Source organism: Emys orbicularis, chromosome 2 (genome assembly GCF_028017835.1).
Source record: "Emys orbicularis isolate rEmyOrb1 chromosome 2, rEmyOrb1.hap1, whole genome shotgun sequence".
Classification (NCBI taxonomy): Eukaryota; Metazoa; Chordata; order Testudines; family Emydidae; genus Emys; species Emys orbicularis.
This window is the reverse complement of record NC_088684.1, coordinates 165,038,031-165,061,649: the sequence shown is the minus strand read 5'-3', so window position 1 is coordinate 165,061,649 and position 23,619 is coordinate 165,038,031. Positions and strand designations below refer to the sequence as shown.

The following is a 23,619-nucleotide window of genomic DNA, read 5'->3' as shown; positions in this document are numbered from 1 at the left end:
TCAAAATGAAGGGTTTTGTTTTGGTTTCAAGTATTTAACTTTGTACAATAATATTGAAGGAAATTTTTAAATGAAAAGTTATTTCAAATCAAAGACACCAAACCGACATGTTTTGACTTGGAGTACCTTTCCCAGAGTTAAAGAAAAGCTCCGTATAGCTCAAAAGCTTGTCTCTCTCACCAAAAGAAGTTGATCAAATAAAATATATTACCTCACACACCTTGTCTCTTTGATTTATTTAGGTTTTTTTGGACCAGAACACATCTCATAAAATGCTTCCATCGACCCTCTGAATGGGCAAGTCCTTGCAGGCCTACTACGCTCTTTCAGTCATGTAAGGATTTCCAGACCCAGGAACTGAAAACAAAAGACTCCCTTTGTGAAGTCTCATTTATTAATTTTCTTCACACAGTACAAAACCCCTCTTCATAGGCCCTTCAAATCTAACCCTTCTTCTAAGCTCTGGGGCTAATCCCAGCAAGCATCCTCTCCTGAGGACGGGATTTCCCAGTTTTTCTCCCAGCTGTAGCCTTCAGTCAGCTTTTCCCCTTTGGTCCCTTTTTACTCACTTTTTCCCACTAGTAAGCTAGAAGAGTTTAACTCTACCCTGCTAGTCTCACGAAACTCCTCTCTAGGATCACCTCCCTCCAACTGAGCTCTGGTAACCTTTTACCAGGCCTAGGTGCTTGTTACTCAATTACTGCCTAGGTGGGCTGGCTGGCTGGCAGTTAATTGCTTATAGGTCAGCAGAGATGGGCTTGTTCTCCTTAAAAAGCCCTTCACTTGAAGTGAATGGGAGCTGCTAGGTGCTCAGCACTTTTAAAAATTGGGACACTCAAATAGGAGCCTAAGTAGGAGTTTAGGTTTCTAACTTTAGGTACTGATTTTGCAACATCTTAATGTGAGGGTGCAATCCATGAAGGTGCTTAGGTGCCACTGCAATCCACAAAACTCTCTCGGCTGCCACCTAATCCTGTAGGTGTCTAACCTCACTTGGTGCCTAAGTTTTTGCCTCTGGACATGCCTACTGCAGCCTCACTCTATGTGCCCGGGCACTTATCTCCTGCCTAGAACAGCAATCAGCTGCCTAATTCACCTGCTGGGGGCCAATGAGCTGGCCTACTGGATCAGGCCCCTCAGACAAGTTCACACAAAACAGCTTGTGAAGTGGTAGGGGGACAAGGACCTCCCTTATAATCTTTAGCATAGTGGATAGGGTACTAACCCAGGATGTAGGAGACCTTTGGTTCAAGTTCCACCAAAGGGGAGAAGAGATTACAACAGGGCTCTGGCATCGGTCAGATGAGTACACTAAGCTGTGGGATATTCTAATATGGGTCTCCCCTATTGAAGTTATCCCACTATTAAACAAACAACTGAATAATTAAATTGACTCAAAAAATATTCAAAGCTCACTAGACAAAAATGGTACTGTGCTGCTCTTAAATGTAAAGATAAATACCTGGTGTTCTGACAAGAAAAATCCTGTTTGGTTCAGTACCCAACGCAGCAGAAAATTGTAACATGAAAGAGGCCTCTAACTTGCACTAAATACTGTAGTTTCTTAGCAAGGGCTGGCATGTCTCCTTAGGACACACTTGGGTTTGGACAGTATTCATCTGAAAAAGTTCTCTCACTCTAAAAGCACATTTAATTGATAGTAAAAATCTCTCCTTTTCAGAGTAAAGTACTGAAATGTCTGCTTAAATGGTTGTGTAAATTTTATAAGAATATAAGAGCGGCCATACTGGGTCAGACCAAAGGTCCATCTAGCCCAGTATCCTGTCTTCCGACAGCGGCCAGTGCCAAGTGCCCCACAGGGAATGAACAGAACAGGTAATTACACTGCTCTACAGCCGAAATGCTTCTGAAATAAATGTAGTCAAACTTTACTAATTCTGGGTCACTGAGAACGAAAATGATGCTTAAAATTGTTGATTGGCTCTAGTTTTCAAGATATGCTATTGGGTCAGTATATACGACCCTTGACTTGGGAATGGCGGAGGATAAGTAAATTATAAAGGGAAGGGATCTCAATTTAAACCAGAAATGACTAAAATACATCTTTGACTGGATCTATGAATAAATCTATGACTGGGTTTGGACAGTACTTGCTTTTTAGGCAAAACAATGAATGATGCAATCTGAAGCTGGTATTGCGTCATACATGATATGAATTGCATCATGTTATTCCTAGAAGTCATGGATGATGCAATCATAACGAAGCTTACATCACTCTGCTGAACAAATTGCCCTATATCAGCTCTAGAAATCATACAGTGCCGTGCTCTCTTATTTGTCAGTGTTTGATTTTGCAAAGGGACACATTTCTGTTTAGCCAAAGTGAGCAGAGATGCCTCGTACTTGTGTGAACAGTGCAGATAACTTCTGCTATGTTTGTGGTGAAGTGACTTTTGCATCACAAAAGCGCAGTATAACCACTATGGTTAAGAAAGCCTATCACCTTTATTTTGGCTGCAAAATTGGCGATCAGGACAAGAGGTGGGCCCCACACATATGCTGCAACACTTGTGCAACAAATCTTCGCCAGTGGTTGAACAGGAAAAGGAAATCTATGCCTTTTGCAGTGCCAATGATTTCGAGAGAGCCAACAGACCATACCAGCAATTGTTACTTCTGCATGGTGCCTCCAGTTGGGAAAGGTGTGTCAAAGAAGAAAAAGTGGACTGTGCATTATCCAAACATTCCATCAGCTATACGCCCAGTACCCCACGGAGAAGGACTGCCGGTTCCTGATGCACCAGAATCATTCTCACTTGAGTCAGACGAGGAAGAGGATGAAACTTCTGGTCCTGAACCATCAATGTCACAGGACCCACATTTTCTCCCATCCTCCTCCTCTGAACCACACCTCATAACACAAGGTGAACTGAATGACCTTGTCAGGGATTTGGAACTACCCAAGAGTAAGGCAGAGCTGTTGGGCTCCAGACTACAGCAGTGGAATCTCCTGGCAGGTGATGTTAGGGTTTCCATGTTCCGTGACCGTCAAAAGGATCTTGTCCCATTCTTCTTCATGGAAAGTGATCTTGTAGTCTGCAACAACATCGATGGTGTGATGGCAGCCCTCAACATCGTTCACAATCCAGATGAGTAGAGACTGTTCATTGATTCATCGAAGACGAGTCTTAAAGCTGTTTTACTGCATAATGGCAATGTTTTGCCATCAATTCCAGTTGGTCATGCAGTCCATATGAAGGAAACCTATGACAACATGAAACAACTTTTGAGGTGCATAAACTATGACCAACATCAGTGGCAGCTTTGTGGCGATTTGAAGATTGTTGCTCTCTTGCTTGGTCTGCAGACTGGATACACAAAGTACTGCTGTTTTCTCTGCGAATGGGATAGTCATGCAAGAGTTTCCCACTACATCAAGAAAGATTGGCCACTCCGACAGTCATTGGAGCCTGGGAGGAAAAGTGTTCAGCATCCACCACTTGTTGAATCAAGGAAGATTTTGTTACCACCCTTACACATCAAGCTGGGTCTGATGAAGAACTTTGTCAAGGCCATTGACAAAACAAAAGCAGCTTTCAAGTACCTCCGTGGAAAATTTCCAAGGTTAAGTGAAGCTAAGATAAAGGAAGGTGTCTTTGTTGGTCCTCAGATTCGTGAACTTCTTCGAGATGATGCATTTGACCATGCACTGCGTGGCAAGGAAAAGACGGCATGGAAAGCCTTCCAGTTAGTGGCAATAAATTTTCTCGGAAACAACAAGGCAGACAACTACAGGTTGTTGGTGGAAAACCTCCTCAAGGCATACAAAAGCCTTGGTTGCAACATGTCACTAACGATACATTTTTTGCATTCTCATCTAGATTTTTTTCCACCGAACTGCGGAGCAGTGAGCGACGAGCACGGCGAGCAATTTCACCAGGACATTGCAACAATGGAGAAACGCTATCAGGGCAAATGGAGCCCATCAATGCTTGCAGACTGTTGCTGGACAGTGACAAGAGATGCTCCATTTAATGAATACAAGAGACAAGCCAAGAAGCGCCGAGTAGACACTGAATAGGACTAAACTATGTACAGAATAGTTTTTTGCCTTTTGTTTCATAATAAATTTTATTTATATAACCCTTTTGCTGATTTTTAAAGTGTTACATAAACAGGACAGGTGAAATAGTATCATGTAAAGCAACCATAAACACATGAAAAGACCTAGGTTTACAATTTATGATTAAAAGTCTACTATCTACACAATATACATAGACATAAAATGTAAAAACTTAAATATCTTAGAAACAGTAGCCAATCAGTTGTTTTAATTGTCATATTTGAATTCAGCACATCAAAATACATAATAAATAGCACATTTTATCTCTGAAGCAGACGACTTCTCAAAAATTGTAGACCAGTGTTATCAAGTGATTCATCTCCTGTTGCCCAATCCCAGTTTCTGGCAAACAGCGGCGAGGGACACCATTCCTGCCCATCCTGGCTAATAGCCATTGAAGGACCGATCCTTCATGAATTTATCTAGTTCTTTTTTGAACCCTGTTATAGTCTTGGCCTTCACAACATTCTCTGGGAAGGAGTTCCACAGGCTGACTGTGCATTGTGTGAAGAAATACTTCCTTTTGTTTTAAACCTGTTGCATATTATATTTCATATGTTTTTATTGAACCCAGAATATACAATATTTTCATTATCAGTTTCAAATGACAGTCACGAGTTGTTGTATGCAGTGTAGTTGTAGCCATGTCAGTCCAATGATATTAGAGAGACAAGGTGGATGAGGTAATATATTTTATGAGACCAACTTCTGTTGGTGAGAGACACAAGCTTTCGAGCCAAACAGAGCTCTTCTTGAGGTCTGGGAAAGGTACTCAGAGCATCACAACTAAACAAAAAATAGAACAGATTGTCTAGCATGAGTAGATAGTACATATTCTAAGGAATCATTCAAGGTAGAGTGGCCTGTTAACATCTCTGCAGTCACAGGACAAAAAGATCGGGTTAGAGGGTTACAGATTGTTCTAATAAACCATAAATACAGTGTCTCTGTTCAGTCCATGATTTTTAGTGTCTAGCATAGTTATATTGAATGGTCCCTTGGAATATGTATTAACTACTTATGCTAAACTATCTGTTCCATCTTGCATTTAGCTGTGATGCTCAGAGTAGCTTTCCCAGACCTGAAGAAGAGCTCTCTGGCTCGAAAGCTTGTCTCTCAACGACAGAAGTTGGTCCAATAAAAGATATTGCCTCACTCACCTTGTCTCTCTAATCAGGAGTTGTAATAGACATCAATTCAGCCATTTGATTCTCAAAATTTTTGCTGTTTAAAAATGAAAAAAAAAAAAAATCCACAAGAACTATTCATCACTGTTGTTCAAAACCGATAAAACCCCACCAAAGCCAGCCTAGTCAGTAAAGACTATTCCAATTACGAGGGGCCTGATCCTCAAAGTGGCTGAACACCCACAGCTCCTACTGACTTCATTTTCAGTGTTGACTAGTCAGCACTTCTGAGAAATAGCCTCTAAGCCTTTTGTGGTCACAGCTGAACTCTTCTGTTCTTACAAAAAACTTCTTGCTCATGGCTTTCATAAGCAGAAAATCAAGTAACAAGCATACAAAGGGGTGAAGTGGTGGAGGGAGCAGAGGTGAAAGGGTAGCACCTTCAGATTTTTTTTTCATTCTCATAATTTATATTTTGCTAACAAGAACAAAGCCTAATAAGGGAAACATTTCCTGACTGTGCAGGAGCACCTTTCACAAGAGCTATCCCCAGCCCCCCACCTCACCCACACCCACACCCAACAGCCAGGGAGCATACAGCCATGTTCCATACAGGTTATTTTTGGTGAAATACGTTAGAGCAAGATTTAGTCCTCACATCTAGTCTGCTGACTTCATTTACACATGATTTTTGCTTGAAAACTACAAAACATCAAGCCATTTGACAACAGCACCACCGGCTGGGTAGTCAGAGAAACAAGCAGCAGCATCTCATATTCATAATAAGGGAAGTACTGACAAGACAGGCTGCTCCAGCTTCAATCAGGCAAAGATTATTCTCCTAGCCCATAACTTTAATCACATGACCCCTCTCTTTGCATCCCTCTACTACAGGCTCCTCCTCCTTACTCGTCATGCTTGGGAGCAGCTCTCTGCAAACATCTGAAAACTACCACATTATCCTCCTTCAAACTTTCCCTTACCATTAAGCTGCTGCTGTGCTGATGCCACAACCATATCATGCTAGCCTGTACTGTCTCATTGTTTTCTTGCAGACTCCTGTCTGTCTCCATCTGTTGCCTCTTGTCTTACACTCAGACTGCAAGCTCTTTGGGGCAAGGATTGTATTTTTGTTCTGGGTTTGTACAGTGCTTAGCACAATGGTCTATGACTAGAGCCCCTAGAAGCTATAATAATACAAATAATAAGGCTTTTCTTTTGTTCCCCCTCACTTCACCTGGGGAGACTATTCTCTGACAGTCCATTCCTCACCTTCACTCACTCACTTGGTGGTCTGAGTGGGAAGGTGAAGTGCTGATCAGGGGAGTATTGCTTGCTCTTTATAACACAAGCTCTCTTCTGATTGGTGCTCAGCTCTATTCCCTAGCTATGTGAGCCAGCAGAGTGGGGAGTTTGGATGGTTGAACTGACCCAGAAAAGAGACCAGACTGGCAATTTGCCAAAGTGCCACGTCCCACACCAGTGAGAGCAGGGAGGGGTGAGGTAAGGATTGGGAGAGGACAAAGTGAGGAGAAAGCACATTGGGGTAAATAAAATCTAGATGTCTTTACAGCTCTGGGCATCAACCTCAAACATCTGGGTACTGTTTGGCAGCTCTGACAGATGTCTGCATTTCAAAGGCAATCAACAGGGACATTTAGCTTACATCTATACAGGGATAAAACAGTCGCAGTTGGCCCAAGTCAGCTGACTCGGACTTGCGCTCCGAGCTGAAAAATTGCTAAGTAGACATTCAGGCTTGGATTGGACCCTTCCCTTTTGCAGAGTTCCGGAGCAGGGGCTCCAGCCCAAGCCTGAACATCTACACAACAATTTTTCAGACTAGAGCCCGAAGCCTGTGAGCCCGAGTCAGCTGACCTGGGCCAGCTGTGGGTTTTTATCCTTGTGTAGATGTACCCTCAGAAGAAAACAAAACAAAAAAACAGAACCTATGCTAGAGGAGGTGGATGTTTTAACAAAATAAGAAAAGTTGTATTTTTGTTTTGTTTTAAAACTATAGGAATTTTCCCTCTGACTTAGGTCACCTGCCATCTGTAGTAATTAGGGTCAATCTTGCTTAACTTTGTACGTCGGCTTTACTATTTCCACAAGTAACTACACATCACTGGACATAAAGGAAACAATCTAGCCTGGCTGGAAGATTTTTCCCCACTGAACTCATCCGGTGTTCTCAAAGTCAAGCTGAGCTACCTCTATCTCACACATCATCTCTAGCAACACAGATTCTGCTGAACAAACGAGGCCCTCAGTGCCACCTGTGTAACTCCATTAGCTTGCAATGAGTGTCTCTATCAGAGAAAATAAGGTTGATTTGACAGTGTAAGGTAGTTGGGGATTCAAGTTTCATCTTTAAGAATAATTCTTCATTTTATCTGGAAAAAGAGCTTTATAACAAACAGCACTGGATTGATGACAATGCAATGAATTTTTCATACTTTCAAATAAATTATTTTACTCTATGATCAATGGGCAATAGTGCTCTTTACTGGAGTCACTGAACATTAAAACCACTAATATTTTAGGTTCAATGGAATACAACTCAGAAATCTAAAATGGTGAGAAATACAAATAAGTACATGAGCAAATATGAATGAAGTGCATTGATTTTCTTTCACATTTAAAATTCCTGGTAAATAGAAAACTTGCATACTTAAATCACATTATTAAAAAAAAATCAATACAAGTTTATTATCGTAATTGCATATATATTTAAACTGTACTTTTCTTTAGGGTATTTAAATTTGTTTTATAAGTACTAAGCCTTCACACTAGAGGCAAAATTCTACCCTGCTTTACATATTTTGGAAACTCCAATAATTCCAGCGTTGCAGAGTGTAAGACAGTGCACAATTTGACACTGTGCAACTGAATTTATTGTACCACTGAGAAAAGCCCTGATCAGTAACAACTTGAATGTCTAGCAACATTTAGTAACCCCACATACAATGATGTATTTACCCATTTATAAGCATCTCTCTGTCAACTCTAAAAGGAAAAGTGCAATACCCAGGAAACTCAGCATGAACGGTTTTGCAAGCATTTTCCATTATTATTCAGCTGCAGTAAATATTCACACAAAATAAAATACATTCTGTTGCCCTTTCTAATTCTTTGTACATCAATCCATCCAGGAACTGGAGAGCCTCACATTCAGAAGCTAAAATCATCCTATGAGGAGTTACTTTGAAAGTAGAGTGGTTCTCCCATTCAAAAAATATACACTTCACAGTACCTAGAGGTGCTGTAGACCAGTCTGTAGTCTATTATTGTTATATTGTATCACCAGCTGAGCCTGTAGGTATGAGGAAAAATTTTCTTGTGCAGATATTCTACTATCTCTCTGCTGTTATCTAAAGTCTCAAACTCAAAAAATGGAATCTGGAAGTTAAAGGGAGAAATGGTTGTGAGAAATGGATTTAAATGAACAACTGCATTATATTCAATATTCTTTAAGATTAACTTTCATAAAATGAAATTTTCCTTAATGAATAATTTCATGTCATAAATGATGTTAAGCTTTTAAAAATGCAAATTAAGCTTCCAATCTTGCAATTGACTCTATGCAAGTGGACCCTATAGGGACTGCCTGAGTGTGGAGTTCATTGCAGGATCAGGGCCAAAGTCAGTTACTATTAGAACTGGGTGACTGTAAAAAGTTGGGTGCATTGAACTAGCTGATTATAACAAATTCTCCATTTGCAAAATTTAAAAAAGGATTTTACTTCAAGCCACAGGGGAAAAAAGTCTTTCAGCAAAAATTAAGTAAATATGAACAAGCAAAATAACGAAAATGACCTAATTTGGGGGATTCTAGGAACAGAAAAGAGGCTTTATAGGTATTCTTTACCAAGAAACCCTTCACCTTAAAAAAAATCCCAGTTAAGGTCTTTTGAAAATAAAAAAAAGTGAGACATTTAGGTACAAACCCTAGTCTCACTGAACTCAGTGACAAAACTTCCACTGAAGTCAATGAGGCCAGGATTTGAATCTTTAACAGTCATAGGAGCTGAGTGCTCTTGAAATTTGCAACTGGCAAGCAGAAAGAATGAACTAATAATAAAAAATAAAAGGAAGACAAGCAGAAGAGACCAAGAAAGGGAAGCGGTCACACAGCCAGGGCAAGTCCACAACCAGCATGGGAAGTGTTTGCAGCAGTAGCTTTAAGCTTTATTATTTATAAATTAGCCTTCAATCTTTTTCTAGCTAGAGAAGCACCAGCTGATAGCTTCAGCCTTTACCTGCACAACTTCATATCCAAGTAATTGCAAATGTCTTTGTTTAATAGCTTCTTTGCCTAGAAGACTGTGGTTGTTGCTGCAAAACCTCTTTTGATCATCAATACACAGGGCTATTCTAAAAATCAAACACAAAAGTGCATTTAAAAACAATGCTATCAATTATTAGACCTACTCTGTGGGCCCCAGTGAAAGGGGCAAGGGATATTGCCTCTTCCCCACACCCTTTTAGAGCACATGGTCCCTCGGGGTCAGAGCAGAGGGGATGCTACTGTGATTGGCCCCTGCCAGGGTAGAGTGATTTAAATCAAGGCAATTTAAATAAAGTGATTTTTTGTTAAATCATTTATTTAAATCAGGTTGAAACTTTCTAAAATTAATTTGAAAAAATATTATATAGCAATTTTAGATTAAAATATATAATGAATCAAATTACCTAAATTGTTTATTTGTAATGCCACTATTGGTGGGGTATCTTATTTGAATACTGAAAACAAGACTCTGATCCTGCAAACACTTAAGCAGGTAGCTTTACTTAAATGAACATTACTTAAAGTTAAGCATCTGTATAAGGTTTGCAGCATCAGGGGCAAAAACTGTATTTTGATTAAAAATGTCTCTCAATGGCATAAAACCTTTGTCATTCCAAACCAAAATTTGCCTCATCTTTCACAATGTGCAGTTTTCAATAAATTTCAATAAATTAAAGTTATTGTGAACATAGGCCAAACTTTTCAAAAGTAAGAGGCTATGTTTAAGCTCCTAACCCCACATTTAGACAACTATAGATGGGATTTTCAAAAGCACCTACATGACTTAGGAGCACAGGTCCCACGGATATCAAACTGCAAATTGTGGTGGAGGAGTACAGCCTGGTCAAAACATCTCAGCTTTCTTGACTTATGGAAGTCCAATTGCAAATATAGTATAAGTTCCTTGCTTATCAATTTAGTTCAGGGATGGCCAACCTGTAGCTCTGAAGCCACATGTGGCTCTTCAGAAGTTAATATGCGGCTCCTTGTATAGCACCAACTCCGGGGCTGGAGCTATAGCTGCCAACTTTCCAGTGTGCCGGGGGGTGCTCACTGCTCAACCCCCGGCTCTGCCACAGGCTCTGCCCCCACTCCACCTCTTCCTGCCCTCCTCCCCGGAGCCTGCAGTGCCCTCACTCCTCCCCCCTCCCTTCCAGAGCCTCCTGCACGCCATGAAACAGCTGATTGGGAGGTACGGGGAGGGAGGGGAAGGCGCTGATCAGCAGGGCTGCCGGTAGGTGGGAGGCGCTGGGAGCAGGGTGGGGAAGCTGATGGGGGGCTGCTGACGTATTACTGTGGTTCTCTGGCAATGTACATTAGTAAATTCTAGCTCCTTCTCAGGCTCAGGTTGGCCACCTCTGATTTAGTCTCTGAGGTTGTGCTGGTCTCACATGAAGTATGTTAATGAGGCCCTGGACTTAACTTTTTCAGCACAGATGACATTTTAGAGGTGAAATTAATTAGTAGAAAAAAATCTGTTTGTAAAATTTCAGATTTTACATAATTAGGAAACTAAAGAAACAAGTACCAAACATCCACTTTAGCAACTTAAAAATATAAAATCAAAAGAAAATAAACAATAAAGTAAGTAAAATAATTTGTTTAATTTTTATTTATTTATTTATTAGAAAATTAGTGTTATCCACTCTGGCTCCTACGTTGTGAAGAGTAAGTTTCTCGTCTGTCCCTCATAACCACTCACAATCTGGGTCTATATGTGATACATTGCAACTCAAAGTTTTAAGATACCAAGGGTATAAATCTGGCTTCATTGCAATCAATGGCAAACCTCCCATTGACTTCAATCGGGCCAGAATTTCAACCTGAATATTGCCATTTTTGTCAATGTTAATGTAATCTCACAGTCTGATGGTATTTGCCTCTAATGTTTGTAGTTCTCTTACCTCCTGTGCACCTCCTCATATAGGGTGGTAGGTAATACAAAGCCTTCTTCATCTAATTTAATCTCAACATCTGGGTTGGGAAAGAGATGAGTGGGAAAGAAAAACAAATGCTTTCATACAATATACACTGTTTATTGTAATTTCCATCTATTTCTTATTAATACTTTTCCCTGAATGACAGACACTCCCCAAGAACGAACGTAGCTTTCTATTGCAAATTACACCTATCCATGTGCAGGTCTAAAAAGGAGTTAAGAAGAAAGAGGTGGTTAATGATTAAAGAATAAACAAGGCAGATAAACACGTGGAAAATATTTCTAAAAAAGACAAATAAATTATGCAACTGCTGGTTATGTATAATCTGGGCAGCCAGCAACTACCATGGACAACCTAGACCTTCCGTTTGCCAAGATTTTAATCAAGGAATGATTCTTTGGCCTCATGCATACTTGAAGTGGAGAATTTTCTGACATTCAAGACAAGATAGTGGCATATCTTCATTTTTCCATAGCTGTATTGCCTACAATGTGAGTGTATAACACTGCATGTACCTAGTAGCTTCCTTTCTATATCTCCTTTTAATGACCCCACCAACATCTCAGTAAAATATCCTTTCTACCCGAAAGTTTAAAATGAGTGGACTCCTCCTAAATAAGATTTGTGTGCACATGCAAATCTGAGGTTACCTTTCCCTGCCTGACAAGACATTTTGGAGATGGTTTAAAAACATTTTTTTTTTTTTTTAAACAGAACAAAAATTCTCTACTTTTCAGTGTTTTCTCTTTCTGCACTGTGCCATGAGTCAGTTAAGAACTTTGAATTTCAAACTATGATATTTTGATAAATACTGCTTTTTTAAAAGCTTTATTTATAGCCTTAATTTTGTCTGATTTTTTTTTTGGTCTGAGAGATCACAATGTACATTTAACATAAATAATATATTAAACTGCACATTTTCTGTCTTGCATAGAAAGATCTGGGTGGTAACTTATAACTGCTGGCTTGCTGTGAATATCACAGTGTAGGCAGAGAAATGTGCAGCCTGGAAAAATCCTAGACAGGAGGGAAGGAGACATGGGTCTCTACTCCAAAGAGGTGATGGCTGAGGAGCTGGGAGACTAGAATGGGTACCTTTGGTGGACCATGGAGAGGGAATACAGGTACAGTTGCTCTAAACCGTGACAACACGATGCAAAGTTATGCTGCTATAATAGCTGTGACACTGGTAGGCCAAGTGCCAGCTCATGTGAAGGTCCCAGGCCTCACTGAACACTTACAAATGGATAGCTAGAAACCAATCTTGCTTACCTGTGTGTTAGCATTATCAAAATAGACATTAGATGGTAAGCTGATAAGAATGTGTTTAGACTTTATAAAATGCTTGTAATATGTTGCATGTATTGATCTCACTTATAACCTCTATAGCCCATGGTATAAAGTTATACTGAAGTGTTTGCATTGTAAACCTCTGTAATTTTGTAACTCGCCAAATAGGACACGCAGCATTGATTAAGGTAAAGTGCTTGTCCATGGCCATTGAAGGCAAATTAAGCATTGTGTAGCTTCAAAGGACAAAGACTTTAGTGACTGCATTCCTAATTTCCTCCAGGAAGGAGAGACCTATGCATGAACTCATCCCATCAGTTTGGACTCTGTAGTGGAGGGGATAAAAATCCCTGACAAGGAGAAACTGAATCTCTCTTTCATGCTGTTTAGACTGAGAGGCAAATATTCCTAAACACAAGCAAAGAGATCCCCATGCTACTTGGTAGGGGTTAGCCCTGAAAGATGCTTTGAATTGACCGATTACTACAACTCTGTCACCTTTTGAATCAGAGACTGAAACTCACTTGTGTATATGCTTTCTTGCTTTAACCTGTAAATAACTCTGATTTCTTTTTCCTAGTTAATAAACCTTTAGTTGGTTTATTATAGGATTGGCTACCAATATTGTTTTTGGTGTGAGATCTAAGGAACAAACTGATCTGGGGTAAGTGACTGATCTCTTGGGACTGGAAGCAACCTGAGTATTTTGTGATTTTTGTTGTAAGTGACCATTTATCACATAGTCCAGCTTGCCTGGGTGGCAAGATAGACTGGAATGTCTAAGGGGACTGTCTGTGACTCCATTAGCAAACTATGGTTGTACTTTGGGAATTCACATTTGTTATTGGGTTGGTGATATCTAATTACAGATCATACCACCAGTTTGGGGTGTCTGCCCTGCTTTTTGACAGTCTGTCCTGAAATTGGCACTCTCAGTCTTGAGCCACTCCAGACAGAGTGTCAATAATCATAGAATTAGAGAAGTGTAAGTCTGGAAGGTCCAGTCCCCTCTACCTTAAAAAATGGCAACATCACTCACCTAATGTATAGCAATATGGTGTCAACACATGAGAAGCAAAATACATTCTTGATCCTAGCAAAGCAACTAGTCCAGTCTTCACCCTGTTGTAGAGGTGAACGTCCACAGAGGACTCCAGTGAACGGCCTGGTATGAGAAAGGACTTTACTCGATACTTTGGAAGGAGTTTAGGACCCTATCAAAAGAGCAAAGACAAGGAAATACTCATAAAATTTCACTTAGCAAGAAAAAAGGTAAAATCTAAGCCTCTATCTGCTCTGCACTTACAGTTACCTCAGTAGCACATAGAAACATTTCCTACATATGCAGGTAATTAAGAAACTAAAAAATAATGAGGCGGGTAAGCTATTTTTTTTTAATAACTAGCAAGTGTATTATTGTAACAAAGTATACATAATGTGTTTCAGTATCTTGTTGAATCAGGGCCCTAACAAACAGGAAATACCACACCAAACTAAAACAGAAACACTCCAAGCAAGACTCTTATTATATGTCCAAATATATATTTACCCACCATCAGCCTCAAGTGTGGCCTAGGGTAGTCCACACTACAGGCTGCAAGGAGACAAGCCTGAAGGTTTCAATTTCCCAGTGGAGCTGCTTGGGGAATCACAGGAGCTTGTGTTACCGTCTATATCCTCTCATACCAAAAAGAAAAAAACAAAGGGAAACATCTTCTATACATGGCTCAGTGCAATGGGTGAGTTCACTACCAATGGATGTCGTTTGAGATCCCTGCTTTCTGAGTCATGGTAACTATGCCTGCCAGATGTGCTTGGTTTCCAGTCCTCCTGACCTCCTGTCAGTTACAGGTGGGTCCCAGAATTATGTAGCTCCAACACTAACATCAGCTCTGTCCTGTCCCTTCAGAACCAGGCACAGGAAACAAGGAGAAAAAGACAGCACTACTGTTAGACTCTTACAGTCGGGCCAGACAACACTTCAGTTTCCTGTGGAAAGTAAAGAAATTAGCCGAGAGTGATTTGCCAGCATTTTACATAGCCAGAAATTGAGAGAAGAGAAGAGAGCATCCCATGACTCAGATGTTCCTCCCATTAGACAAAAAATGCTAGCTCCTCCACTGGGCTTTCACATTTCTGTGGGATAGAAAAAATAAAGACGGTCTTTCTCATCGTGAAGATTCCTAGCTCTTAATGTCCTCCTAAAGCAGAATTTCATTTATGGTCCAAAGAGCTTGTCACTTCCTCATCCCCAGCTCCTACAACTTCAGGTTTTATAACATATCTCAGGCTAAGGGAAGCAGTCCCCTCATCACAGTGCTCCCTTTCTCACCAGCCTTTGTAAATTATATTGAATTTCTATGGATTAAAGTGTGAGGAGCAGGACAGCTGTTTATTATGTAGTGGTTGTGAGAGAAACCATAAGGACCTGACCCTGTGAGATGCTGCATACCCTCAACCCCCAGGGGTGTGGATATCACTCAGCACCTCGCAGCATCAGGCCATTAAAAGGGTAGACCAACCCTTTCCTCCAAAAAGTTTGTTTTGATGAATCAGCATTTTCCTGCCAATAAATGTTTTGTCAGACAAATTGCCAGCCAGAGTAGGTTAAGTTTCTTCTACACATTTTTGAAATCCTTGCCAATAACCCTTCCCTCTGCAACCAGACAGGATTCCAGTGTATGCCTTCACACTGGGATTTTTTTTAATGGCTGCATACGGTGCATTGTACGTAACTGGTTGTGCAGAGAACAGAAAAATAAAGTAGGACAATTTCATTGCCTCACAATTTTAATCATGAAAAGAGACCTACAGATGCTCCCCGACTTACGCAAGCGTTCCATTCCGTAACTCGAATTTTGCATAAGTCGGAAACGTATACCCGACCATTACACCAAAAAAAGAACAACAACAAAAAAACCCAAACTATTTTTAGCTTACGGAACTTTTTCCGTAAGTGCAGATTTGCATAAATTGGGTTTGTGTAACCTGAGGGGGCGTCTGTATATATCTATATCAGAGGTCTTGAAACTGTGGGGCGCAGAGGAACGTTCGTGGAGGGTGCAACAGGGCCTCGGCCAGCCCCCATAAGGGGCAGGGAGGGAGTGCCACCCAGCCCCGCTCCCAGTTCTGCTCCAGCCTTGCCCCCAACTCCCAGCCCCTGACCGTGCCTCTGCCCCTGTACTGGCCCCAGCCTTGACCCAGGGCCGCAGCTCCGTTCCTGCCCCCCATCCTTACCCCATCTGCGTCCCTCCTCCCCCGGAGCCACGGTCCCATTCCTGGCCCGGGGGGTGAGGGAGGGGCAGACGGGGGCAAGGGGGAGGCATGACCCTGAAAAGTTTAGGGACCACCAGTCTATATTATGTTGCTTCAGAAGGAACAATTATGCAACGATTACTACATGGACTAAAAAAATTCCCAAACAATATTTCAACTTATATCCACTACCTTATAGAAGGGACACTCCAAGGTAACTGTTAAAAAGAGCTGGGTCAGCTGAGAGAGGACAAATCTGTCCAAACCTGGTGTTTGAGCTGAAACAAAAAGATTCAGACATTCAGTACAGAGATGTGTTCAACAAGAATTCCCATGCAAGTCATTATACAAAGGGGAGCTGTTTTTAAATAAACATGCACAAAAGCTGCTTTATTCTACATCATTAACAGAATATGCAAATAAACTTAAAAATTACATATAAAAAAATCAAATATTTGAAAATCATATATCCCACTTATAGCTGTATTTTTAAAGTTTGTAGAAAAATAAATATCTGGCAAGATCTGAATTCAGGGTTCTTCATGTTATCTTGCAAGATATCATGACATCAGAGGGGCAGCAAGTTCTAGTGGATTAAGCATGGGAAAGGAAGCCTCTGCCACCCGCCCCCTCAATGTGTGATTCAGTTTCCCAATCTGTAAACTGAGGATAATATTTACTAATTTCTGAGGATCAACTGGCTAATGTTTATGGAACACTTTTAAAATATGAAGGTGCTAAGTATTATTATTTAATCAGAAACAGCTAAAGAAGGGAAGGAGCCTATCTTCCTGCTCTCCTTTAGAAGTTTCTGTCTCTAAACTTTGTACAGGTACCTTCAACTTCCTAGTCCCCTCTTCTTCAGTTAGCTCCGACAGCTGATTGGGGAGTTTGAGATACATAGGTGGCAAGGAGGTGGTATGAGAGAAGCTAATATACAGAGTAACAGAGACCCAGATGAACTTAGTGCCCTTACCTTGCAGCTGTTGAAGAAAAATGGGGTTAAATATTTTTGCCAGAAAGTTTACTGGGTAGCGCTCAATAAGGGTGCATGAGTGGAGAAGATTCAGCAGGGTGTGAGGCTGAAACTGAGTAAAGTGAGCATTTAGTATCCTTTCAAGTTTTCTGAAGACAGAGGGAGCATTTGGTGGTAGGTAATTGAGTGTTCCAAATGGAACAATATACTCAGCAATCTGTCTGGTGGTGTATTTGTCGGCATTATAAGCAAAACTTTCTGCCACGGCATCAAAGATGGGCTTAGAACGGATCAGCTTTCTGCAGCAGTACTGCATGACTTTGCTGACTGCTTCAGGGTACATGGTGAAGGAGGATTTGGGAACAAGCCTTTCCAGTGCTTCTGTGAAGAATTGGTCAGTGTGTCCAAAATGTATGAAAGCTCCCAGCACATTTACTAGTTCATCATCTGTGAATCGAGGGATATGCCTCACTGAATACTTACATAGTCTTATTACTAAAGGGATTGCCTGAGTTTGGTCAAGAATAACCAGTGCCTTCAGTATTCTGCTTATCAATTTAGGACTTAGTTGGGGAGCTAAGGTTAAAGTGATGTTGTTCATGTGGTTTAACAAGTCTTGGTATTGTCCTTCTTCTGTAATACTCATCTGCAGCATTCCATAAACCATTGCTATGTCCTCAGTGGTCCATTCTTCAAGCTTTTTTCCTTGTACTTGGTTCACAATTTGTTCCAGCATTGTACAACCTGGGCCTTCCAAATCAAGCAAGCTTTCTCCAAGAATACACAGGTTTCTAATGGTTAATTGTCCCTTATCAAGCCGTTCCTGGCTCTCTGATACCAAACGCACAATCAGAGTACTCCAGGGATCTACACGCAACTTTATCAAAGCCTGCAAAGCAGTCACGAGACCAGTGTCTGACAGCTTTTGTGATTCATGTTCAAACTGAAAGCATAATGCCCTGAAGACTTCATTCTCCAATATGGCTTCAGGATTCTTCAATCCACTGTCATCCACTTCAAATTCACAGATCCTCTGTAAAGCTGCTGCTGCCATGGTGTCAGACAGAACTTCTAAAGAACTCAGAAATTTAAAAATCTCGTTGGATGAATTCAAGCTGTTCAGCTCCATGAAAAATTTTTGTTCATCCATCCATTTGCCATCAGATTTAGAACTGTTCCCAGCATCTCTGTGAAGATGCACAGTTCCCATAATGGAGTTAGGCTGGTTCCAGGGTTCTGCATGGTAGTTTCTACAAAACACATACCGAAACCTAACCCTTGAAAGTACTGTGCCAAAGACCGAGGAACCACAGCACCATGACCTTAGCTGTCTGCCTTGATCACTAAGGTGGTTCAAGGTTTTTCTTAGCGTTCCTAGGGATCTGCATGTGCGTACACTAGAAGAATAAAACTGGAAACTTTGTAAGTTAATCAAAGCCATATCAGGTCAAGTGTTCCCCTGGAAGTTGCCTACAGGAGGAAAAAAAAGAAAGGGACATTTTATAGTAATGTACTGTTTCACAGGAAGGTACCAGATTAGATCAGTGGCCCATCTAGTCCAGATGCTTCACAGGAGGTGGAAGAAACCCTACAGAGGACATTGAACAACCTGCCTATAGGATTTCTTCCTTGCTCCCTTAATAGTCTGTTTCCCAAAGACTCCCCCACCCCATCACACCAAAATAATTTTTCTCTGTTTTTCCCCCCAACTTGATTACTTTGCACATTTAACTGCAGAACAGGTGTATAGTCAGTTAGATCCCAATCCTATGGTTAGAACTGCTCAAGCACATGCCTATACCCAGGGAGTTGCAGGATCAGGGCCTTAGTTACCTGCACATACAGCAACAGAATAAAATAAAATAAAAGACAACCTCATCCCATTCCTGCAGACACTTACATATCTACTTCACATTTACTTCACTTTAAGTATATGAGTTATTAGATTGTCTTCAATGCTTATAGAGGAGCATGTGTGTAAACATCTGCAGGATCATGGCTTCTCAATTAGAGGTCCTAAGAATTGGCATGGTAACTCAGGAGCAAGTGTAGTGCTGTACCTGAAACTACCTTTAAAACTTGTTAAAGTTGACTTGATTTCAAGTTCACAGTGTTAATTTAAAAGAGTAATTCTTAAACTATGCAAGAGTCCTATTATCAACAAGTATATTTTTTGACCTGCACATTGATAACTTACGTACACCTCTACCTCCATATAACGCTGTCCTCGGGAGCCAAAAAATCTTACCGCGTTATAGGTGAAACCGCTTTATATTGAACTTGCTTTGATCCACCGGAGTACGCAGCCCCGCCCCGCCAGAGCGCTGCTTTACCGCGTTATATTGGGTCACGTTATATCGAGGTAGCAGTGTATTTAACATAAGAGCGGCCATACTGGGTCAGACCAAAGATCCATCTAGCCAAGTATCCTGTCTTCTGACAGTGGCCAATGCCAGGTGCCCCAGAGAGAACAAACAGAACAGGTAATCATCAAGTGATTCATCCCCTGTTGCCCATTCCCAGCCTCTGACAAACAGAGGCTAGGGACACCATCCCTGCCCATCCTGGCTAATAGCCATTGATGGACCTATCCTCCATGAACTTCTCTAGTTCTAGTTCTCTTTTAGAACTGTGTTACAGTCTTGGCCTTCACAACATCTTCTGGCAAAGAATTCCACAGACTGACTGTGCGTTGTGTGAAAAAATACTTCCTTTTGTTTGTTTTAAACCTGCTGACTATTAACTTCATTTGTTGACCCCCTAGGTCGTGTGTTATGAGAAGGAGTAAATAGTACTTCCTTATTTACTTTCTCCACACCAGTCATGATTTTATAGATCTCATCATATCCCCCGTTAGTCGTCACTTTTCCAACCTGAAAATTCCCAGTCTTCTCTCTCCTCATATGGAAGCTGTTCCATACCCCTAATCATTTTTGCTGCCCTTTTCTGAACCTTTTCCAATTCCAATATATCTTTTTTGAGATGGGGTGACCACATCTGCATGCAGTATTCAACATGTGGACGTACCACGGATATAAATCCAGAAGGACAATATGATATTTTCTGTCTTATTATCTATTCCTTTCTTAATGATCCCCAACATTTTGTTAGCTTTTTTGACTGCCGCTACACATTGAGTGGATGTTTTCAGAGGACTATCCACAATGACTCCAAGATCTCTTTCCTGAGTGGTAATAGCTAATTTAGATCCCATCATTTTCTACATATAGTTGGGATTATGTTTTCCAATGTGCATTACTTTGCATTTATCAACAATGAATTTCATCTGCCATTTTGTTGCCCAGTCACCCAGTTTTGAGAGATCCTTTTGTAGCTCTTTGCAGTGTGCCTGGGACTTATCTATCTTGAGTAGTTTTGCATCATCTGCAAATTTTGCCACTTCACTGTTTACCCCTTTTTCCAAATAATTTATAAACATCTTGAATAGGACTGGTCCCAGTACAGATCTCTGAGGGATACTGCTATTTACCTCTCTCCAGTGGCCTAATGGATAAGGCATAGGCCTCCTAAACCAAGGATTGTGGATTCAAGTCCCATCTGGGGTGAAGAGAATTTTTACAGGGGGAGGGATAGCTCAGTGCTTTGAGCATTGGCCTGCTAAACCCAGGGTTGTGAGTTCAATCCTTGAGGGGGTATTTAGGGGCAAAAATCTGTCTGAGGATTGGTTCTGCTTTAAGCAGGGGGTTGGACTAGATGACCTCCTGAGGTCCCTTCCAACCCTGATATTCTATGATTCTGAAAACTAACCATTTATTCCTACCCTTTGTTTCCTGTCTTTTAACCAGTTCCTGATCCATGAGAGGACCTTCCCTCTTATCCCATGACAGCTTACTCTGCTTAAGAGTCTTTGGTGAGAGACCTTGTCAAAGGCTTTCTGAAAATCTAAGTACACTATATCCACTGGATCCCCTTTGTCAGGGCTGGCTCCAGCAAAGGAAGCACGTGCCTGGGGCGGCACATCTCAAGGGGCAGCACTCCGGTGAAATGTGCTGCGCCAGGAATCAAGCAGCTTTTTTGTATTTGTTTTGTTTCGGTGCTCCAGCTGGCTTTTTTTTTTTTTGTGTGCACTTCGGCGGGTTGGTGCTTGGGGCAGCAAAAAAGCTAGAACCAGCCCCCGCCCCTTGTTCACGTGTTTGTTGACCCCCCCCCTCCAAAGAATTCTAGTAGATTTGGTGAGGCATGATTTCCTTTTACAAAAACCACGTTGACTCTTCCCCAACAGATTATGTTAATCTATGTGTCTGACAATTTTGTTCTTTACTATACTTTCAACCAGTTTTCCTGGTACTGAAGTCGGGCTTACCAGCCTGTAATTGCTGGGATCATCTCTGGAGCCCTTTTTAAAAATTGGCATCACATTAGCTATCCTCCAGTCCAGGGATCGGCAACCTTTGGCACGTGGCTCTCCAAGGTAAGCACCCTGGCGGGCCGGGCCAGTTTGTTTACCTGCCGCGTCCGCAGGTTCGGCCGATCGCAGCTCCCACTGGCCGCGGTTCGCCGCTCCAGGCCAATGGGACATCCCTCGGCCTGCGCCGCTTCCCGCAGCCCCCATTGGCCTGGAGTGGCGAACCGCAGCCAGTGGGAGCTGCGATCAGCCGAACCTGCGGATGCGGCAGGTAAACAAACTGGCCCGGCCCGCCAGGGTGCTTACCCTGGCGAGCCGTGTGCCAGAGGTTGCCGACCCCTGCTCCAGTCATTTGGTACAGAAGCTGATTTAAATGATAGGTTACAGACTACAGTTAGTAGTTCTGCAATTTCACATTTGAGTTCCTTCAGAACTCTTGGGTGAATACCATCTGGTGCTGGTGACTTATTACTGTTTAGTTTATCAATTTGTTCCAAAACCTTCTCTAATGACACCTCAATCTGGGACACTTTCATCAGATTTGTCACTTAAAAAGAAAGGCTCAGGTTTGGGAAATCTCCTTCACATTCCCAGCAAAGAATTCATTTAGTTTCTCCGCAATGGCTTTATCGTCCCTTAGTGCTCCTTTAACATCTCAATTGTACAGTGGCCCAACTGGTTGTTTAGCAGGCTTCCTGCTTCTGATGTACTTACTTTTTTTTTTTTGCTATTACTTTTTGAGTCTTTGGCTAGCTGTTCTTCCAATTCTTTTTTGGTCTTCCTAATTATATTTTTACACTTAATTTGCCAGTTTATGCTCCTTTCTATTTTCCTCACTAGGATTTAACTTCCACTTTTTAAAGGATTCCTTTTTGCCTCTTACTACCATCCATATTCAACCAAATTAATTTGCATAGTTACACTGACTCTGCTTTGAGTTAACAAACAAGTGCGTAATCAAAAGGAAGTTTCAGAGAAGTATTTTTGTTGCCCCCCTGCAAAGTTAGTAAGGAATCTACTTGGCATGCACATTAACTAAAATGAAAGAATAGTATGTCATTCACATTTCCCCAAACTTCTGCCTATTTGTCTGCCTGTCAATCTGTCCTTAGACTGAGAGTTCCTTGGAAAAAGGACCATTCCTTTTTTTCCTGTTTGGAAAGCACCTCGCCCAAAACCGGTTGCTACTATAAAAACACAATAACAAATAATACAAATATATTACTCTGTGTAAAACTTCAAGCAGGTCTTTGAATCAGTCCCCTTTCCTCCTATTTTATAACATTAGTCTTAACACCTTTGAAAGTCAGTCTAACTGTTCATAATGAAAAAAAAAGAGTTAGGAGGCCTCAGCAAAGGTGTACTCATTTACAACAGCAAAGAATCTGGCCCTCAGTCCCAAGGTACAGATACCTTTCCCATAAGGCCATGTTACAGCTATGTCTAAAGGTACACTTCTCTGCACCTAGAGAAACACTCTAGTCGTGCATGATAATCTAATAAAGGACACAAAAATCCTTATCCACAACTATACACGGTCCTATATTTGTTTACACTTGTGCAATGGGTGTGCAAAATTCTCTCCTCCTGATTTGGCAACATTTTGCATTCCCTTTGGACAGGGGTAAATGACTATAAAAGGAGGAGACCAACAGTTAAGCAGGATTGCTACCAGATCTACTCCCATGAAATTCTACAGAACTACTCCCAGGGGGAAGTGCTAGGTCTGGCAGCGTTTGCAGAATAAAAGCTATTTGCTAACTGGAGTTTAGCACGTGAGACGCTTGCCTGTGAGCCACAGAGGACCAGTCTCCATTGCTAAATAAGTAAAATTGTTAGAAAGCTACTAGATTTTGTTATTTTTAGGTTTTAGGGCGTTGTTAGACACGAATTATTCTTTCTGTAATATTGTTTTAACCATTCGATCTCTCTCTAAAGAGCCAATGACAGTTTCCATCAGAGCAGGGCTTTAGCATAACGTCCCTTGCCAGTTTCCCCGGAGATGGCTGCATTCCCGAGCGCTCAGAGCGGGAAAGGAACCACCACCTGAGTGAGGCAGCCTCCCCTTCCCGCTCCCGCCACCCCTACATCCCGCTCCGTCCCACTCCCCATTGCGGACTTGCTGCTGCGCTCCGCCCGAGCACGGGCCCGGCTGCCGCGCACAGGCTGGCTCTGTACCTGGGTGACACAGCCCGGGCCGGGCTCCGAGCGGCGACCCCACGCGCAGCCCCAGCGACGCGCGTGAGCAGTGCCTCCTCTTCCTCCTCGATAAAACCCCGCTCCCTTCCGCCTG

The 23,619-nt window shown here is 41.6% G+C and overlaps 1 protein-coding gene across 1 annotated transcript; it reads right to left on the bottom strand.

Annotated features, from left to right (window-relative positions):
* Positions 1 to 7,653: 7,653 nt before the first annotated feature.
* On the bottom strand, positions 7,654 to 23,569 carry FASTKD3 (FAST kinase domains 3). Its single transcript, XM_065399626.1, has 7 exons — positions 23,505 to 23,569; positions 16,961 to 18,430; positions 16,177 to 16,262; positions 13,769 to 13,943; positions 11,404 to 11,473; positions 9,471 to 9,585; positions 7,654 to 8,610 (listed from the first exon to the last, which is right to left on the bottom strand). The coding sequence occupies exons 2-7, from the start codon at positions 18,399 to 18,401 to the stop codon at positions 8,512 to 8,514; spliced, it is 1,986 nt and encodes a 661-aa protein (XP_065255698.1). The 5' UTR covers positions 18,402 to 18,430; positions 23,505 to 23,569; the 3' UTR covers positions 7,654 to 8,511.
* Between the last annotated feature and the right edge of the window lie 50 nt (positions 23,570 to 23,619).

Coding starts and splice junctions, on each gene's coding strand:
- FASTKD3 (XM_065399626.1), bottom strand. CDS start 18,401: ATGGCTTTGATTAACTTACAAAGTTTCCAGTTTTATTCTTCTAGTGTA. Junction 13,944..16,176: donor TGGAGTGTCCCTTCTATAAG/GTAGTGGATATA, acceptor CTCTTTTGATAG/GGTCCTAAACTCCTTCCAAA. Junction 11,474..13,768: donor ACCATATTGCTATACATTAG/GTGAGTGATGTT, acceptor TTCCCAACCCAG/ATGTTGAGATTAAATTAGAT.